This window comes from Ipomoea nil, unplaced genomic scaffold (genome assembly GCF_001879475.1).
Source record: "Ipomoea nil cultivar Tokyo-kokei standard unplaced genomic scaffold, Asagao_1.1 scaffold2826, whole genome shotgun sequence".
Lineage (NCBI taxonomy): Eukaryota > Viridiplantae > Streptophyta > Magnoliopsida > Solanales > Convolvulaceae > Ipomoea > Ipomoea nil.
In genome coordinates, this window is record NW_017619254.1 from 3,437,730 (window position 1) to 3,443,015 (window position 5,286).

A 5,286-nucleotide genomic window follows, 5' to 3' on the forward strand; every position below is an offset into this window, starting at 1 on the left:
TACCAAACACAACAAGCTTTCTGTTCTTTATTACTTCGTAAATAATAAGACCAGGCCCAAAAGAAAATCTAGTACATACGAATGATTACATACAAGAATGAATAATCAATTAATTACAATTTATAAAAATAAAAAAGAGAAAAGATCTCTCACAAACCCCTTTGGTTTGCTATCCTACTTCCTCCTACCAAAGACCAGAAAGGGAGAAGGCAATAATACTACACACGAATACTCTGATCTCCAACGAAAGAAAGAATGAAAAAAAAGAGGGAAAACACACAGACACTAACAAGTTTTTGTTGAATCTTCCACTTCAGGAACTGTATGACTAGGCGGAACTTCAGTTGGTGGAACATCCATTGTTACTTGCGGTTGACCCTTTGTCATAAAGGAGCTTCGGGATGGGGAAGTCGGGGATGAAGGTGAGGGTGGAGAACCAGAGAGCATTTTTGAGACTGCAGGAAGAGGCGGGTAAACTTCTGTGACCTCTTCAATGTCACCGTCATCGTCACAATCAATAAATTCCATGGCGAGTTGGTGATATTCAAGAATCTCTCTCAAGAAACGATTCTCACGAGCATACACAGCATTCTCATTTGCCAGCCGAGATTTCTCAGCTAGTAATGTCTCAAGCTGGAGGCGTATCTACAAGTGCAAAGTTATAGGAGAATCATCAATATTGTTTGTGGAAAAGTAACATATTCTACGTAATATATAAACATAAGTGTGTCATTCAACTATCAGCTTAGGTTTTGATGCTTCAATTTAGTATCAAGTCATCCCGCAAGAGGTCATGATTGCTTAGACTTTTAATTGAGGTGAAACACATGCTTTAATTTTGGTGTCTTAGGTTTATTTGTTTTCTAGTTTTAGTTACTGCTTCATTCTGTTACATTGCCAAATGCAGTAACACTACCTTAGTCCCTAAAAGGCCATATAACATCTCCAAATGTCATGCTCAATATCACCAAATTAAAACCGGGCCGAGATTTCAAACATAGATCAACGGAATTACGAATTACCATGTCATCATCATCATGATCGTCTCCCTTTTGGTCAGTCTCTCGAAGCTTTCTATTTTCTTCTTCCAGCTGAGAACACCGTTCTTTTGCAAAGGCCAGATCTGATTTAAGAGTTTTCAGCTCTCGCAGAAGAAGCTTAGCTTTGGCAGCTGTTGCCACTGCCATCTGTAAGGAAAATAAATAAACAGATGCCAAAATGCACAAAACTGGCAAGGAGAAGCCATCAAAAAATTAAAAATGAATTTTTGAATGCTCTCATGGCTGCATCAGATAAGATTTGTACATGAATGACATTTATCCTGCAAGTTATCACTGTAAGCTTCAAGATGCTATAACCCCTCTAATCTTAAGTACATTGTCATTCTATAAATACTACAGTATATAGTCAAATAAGGTCACTTTTAAATACTACAGAAGCTTTGAGCTCAAAGTTTTACCTAGTATGTTTAATTGAGAATATAGTTATATGGTGTTTAACATCTTGCAAGCATGTTTCATGATTACGTTCAGTGCCATCTTGGCTAAACATTTTTCATTATTGTCATTATCAACAGTTGCTCCTTTTAGCTATCATCCATCAGACCATCACCATTTTTGGCTGGGAATATAGAGTGGTGACTTTGAGTAATACAAGGCACTTTACTCTTGCAGAAATAAGTTTGGTTTAAAAGATTTCAAGTAGATTAAACATTTCAGAGAGCCTTCTAATGAATATTAAGCTTCTTCTTGCAACATAACCAGATATTCCATTACACAGGTTCACAACTTACTTTGCGAGATTCCGTGAGTTGATCTTCATTACTTGTTTGCTTCATTACACAAGAGCCCTGATTTTGCTCACTGGGGAAAGTTCCATTTCTCCTTATCTGTGGTTTGCGTGTTTCTTGAATGATGTCTGCAGTTTTGTTCTCAACAATACTACGTCCTTCCTGGAAATAAAGAAATAAATGTATATTGAAATGGTAATCCTGCAACTTAATTCCATCTATTATGTACACCTTATATATCATGCCAATCACTATGAAGAAAAATTCAAATGAGAAATAGCAGAAATGCATTATTATAGAATATTATATGTACCCTTCACATTAAGAAGGTAACTGATAGATATACGGAGACGGAGCTAGTGTGGGGGTAGCTGCTCCCACTCCCTCCATCCCACCCCTTTATATATATGTATGTATATATATACATATATAGCATTAGATGCTATATAAAAAAAATATTTATGTTTAAATTACTAATAGTTTGGGTAGCTTAGTTGGTTGAACTCTATTTTTTTGCTACTTAAGAAAGTGTCTTTCACTTGTTTATTTTATCTCTTTCATTCCTTCCCAAGATAAATATTTTTTAGTCTACTTTTATAAATCATTTAATTAACAAATTAAATATTCTTTTAATCTACTTTTTATGAATCATTCAATTAATGTAATATACAAGTTTATAATATACTTCATTGTATTCGAATTAATTTAGAAAAACTTAAAGTTGATCTAACTAAAAAAATTAAATTAAAACGTATTTATGAATATAGTATTATTCAAATTATTTTATCTCATTGATTATGTTTCATATATTGTCATAAATATTTTCACATTGTCACCCCACTCAAGTATATTTTTGGCTCCGACTCTAACTATCAAGTAATATTACTAATATATCAAAAACATTCTATTGTAATTTATAATGTATTTTGTATTTTAACCTTATTATGACTGTTTGATATTTTGTAATTGACATTTCTAACGTTATTTAAACTTCGCTCCCACTCACAAAATTTTCTAGCTCCGTCCCAGGATATACCTACAATGCATTTCCAAAGTTGTTCAAGGAAGATGTGAATGCATCCAAGCCATTCCTAAGAGTAGGGTTCTCCATTTTTTTGGAACTATCATACTGTTGAAAAGACTGATAGCATCGTGAAGTTTGAAAAGAAAATGAAACAAAATTAGAAACAGCCTAGCTATCATAAACAGAAAATGTGCTTGTAACAATTTCAAAATACAGAAGTTTTGAGACATTCTATTTGAATACATGTCTGTCTTCGGTGATTGAGCTTCCTGTGGTTTATTCATAGTTCATAGTAAGAAGCAAATAATAAGCTAAAAAGATGATGTGATAATGAGTTAATCACCTGGTTGGCCTTTGGTGTGGCTTCAAACTCCCGGGACATGGTTTCATCCTCAAGAATAGCTTTAGCTTTCCTAACTAGAACACCCCAGAAACCGCCGACTTCATCTGAACCCTTCATCGAGGTATAGTCATAGGTGGGAGAACCCTGAGGCTGAAGTTAAAACAATTATATACACAGCACAATAGGTTAATATGTTGGATTCATTTGTTCTCAGTTATTAATCTACTTATAGATTATAGATAAATTCAGAGTAGTTTTAGGCCATCTCTGGTCCAAAGCAGAAAGAAATAAGTGATATAATCAATAATTCTAGTAATCTTCAATAGCATTTACTTACAAAACCTCATTAACCTGGCTCGTTCCATAAAATTAAACTGAAAATATTTTTTCTAAATTAAATGCCATGCATGCTGGTTCTTAAAGCAGTGAAGAAATAATAAATGTGTTTTGAGAAGATGATAAATACAGAAAGGAATTTTCATTATCTGCGTTTTGGCAACAAATTGAAATGAAAAATTAGAAACAGGGTGTATCGATGAAGAACAATGCCGTAGCTTGAAAGGAAAGGAACGAAATAAGAAGAGATCTAGAAGAACACCTTTGATTCGTCGCGGAAGGCGGACTGAGAATAAGCGGAGGAGAGGGAGGAGTCACGGTGAGCGGCAGAGGCTCTGATCGCCTTGGCTGCCAGCGAAGGCGACGTCTGAGAAGTGTCGTCTAAATCTTCCGAAGAATCCCGGCTAATCTCTTCCTTGAATGTGGATGACTTTGTGAGCCCCTGCTTCCTCCTGTACGCCATTCCTCACCGTCCGCTTTGCTCTACAAATCGATAAATTAAAACTCGATTCTCAGAACACACTGCACTCCGGCTGTCGCGCACAGAGGCAGCACAATCACCGGAATCCACAAGCTCCGCCGTTAACCACAACCACCAATTCGATCGGATTGGATTGAATTGCTTTTTGGTTTTACAGCGAGAAGGAAAAAAGAGAGGGACGCCTCGCCTTAACGAACTACTCTCCGCCTTTTTCGGTTGGCTATGATAATTTAAATTGGGAGAAAGTTGATTCAGAGCATTACCGCACATCGTTTTAACGGACGACTCCGTGTTGAATTGGACCCACCCAAAATACAAAATAAGAAAAGTATTACATGCACCTCTAAATTTTACTTTTTGCACTTTTACTCTATTATTATTATTATATGGCAAACAAGGACATGATACTTTTAACATGTGAGTCTCAAGAAAATTTGTTTACATTAAAACTTTGTGAGAAGGAGTAAGGGATGCAGTCCATGTATTATTTTCCACAAAGGAATAAGCAAAATTCAATTTTATGTAGGGTCTTTGGTGGGATCCTCGATAAATGTCATGTTAGCTGAAGTTATACATTTGTCAACAATAATTTTTAAAAACAAATAAGGGAAAATCGTCAAATGGATTATCAAACTTTACCTAAAAAGTCAATTAGTTCCCTAAACTTTTTAAAATAGTAATTAAACCTATTAACATTGTATTTTTGTATAATGAAGCCCAAAAAACGATTAGTGACATGCGATAGGGTTCTGGCAACCTCCGACAATACTCTGATGTCATTTTTGACGAAAAACGACAGGTGAACCGGTGTCGATAACCATTGAAGCCGAAAATGAAGGTGATCCTCCAGGTCGCATTCTTTGGAGAATGCGACCACTAGGTCGCCTTCTCACCCCGACCAATGTTGCCTTCCTTTTCAGCTTCAACGGCAACTGACACCAATTTGCCGGTCGCTGATCGTTTTTTCGTCGGAAATGGCACCAGAGTATCGTTAGATGTTGCTGGAACTCTAGTGATGAACTATTTTTGGGCTTCATTGTACCAAAATACAACTTTGATGGGTTTAATTGCTACTCTAAAAAATTTTAGGAATCTAATTAACTTTTTATGTAAAGTTCAATGGCTTATTTAACTCTTTTCTCAAAAAAATAATAATAAATACGGATTAAGATCAATCTTACATGAGGCATGTAATACCTTTTATAAGTTTATAAAATGTATTATAAGTCTCACAGAAAACTTAAATTGCCAAATAATATATATATATATATATATATATATATATATATATATATATATATATATATATATAT

The 5,286-nt window shown here is 35.0% G+C and overlaps 1 protein-coding gene across 2 annotated transcripts; it reads right to left on the reverse strand.

The window, feature by feature from the left end:
* Window positions 1-4,188, reverse strand: LOC109158702. Of its 2 annotated transcripts, none has more exons than XM_019306599.1 (5): window positions 3,755-4,188; window positions 3,157-3,300; window positions 1,793-1,951; window positions 1,023-1,187; window positions 1-645 (listed from the first exon to the last, which is right to left on the reverse strand). In XM_019306599.1, the coding sequence occupies exons 1-5, from the start codon at window positions 3,953-3,955 to the stop codon at window positions 286-288; spliced, it is 1,029 nt and encodes a 342-aa protein (XP_019162144.1). In that variant the 5' UTR covers window positions 3,956-4,188; the 3' UTR covers window positions 1-285. The 2 variants fall into 2 exon arrangements, with proteins under 2 accessions (XP_019162144.1, XP_019162143.1); XM_019306598.1 differs by having other exon boundaries at window positions 3,157-3,306.
* Window positions 4,189-5,286: the final 1,098 nt, after the last annotated feature.

Coding starts and splice junctions, on each gene's coding strand:
- LOC109158702 (XM_019306598.1), bottom strand. CDS start 3,955: ATGGCGTACAGGAGGAAGCAGGGGCTCACAAAGTCATCCACATTCAAG. Junction 1,952..3,156: donor CCACACCAAAGGCCAACCAG/GTGATTAACTCA, acceptor CTTTATTTCCAG/GAAGGACGTAGTATTGTTGA. Junction 646..1,022: donor ATCATGATGATGATGACATG/GTAATTCGTAAT, acceptor TTGCACTTGTAG/ATACGCCTCCAGCTTGAGAC.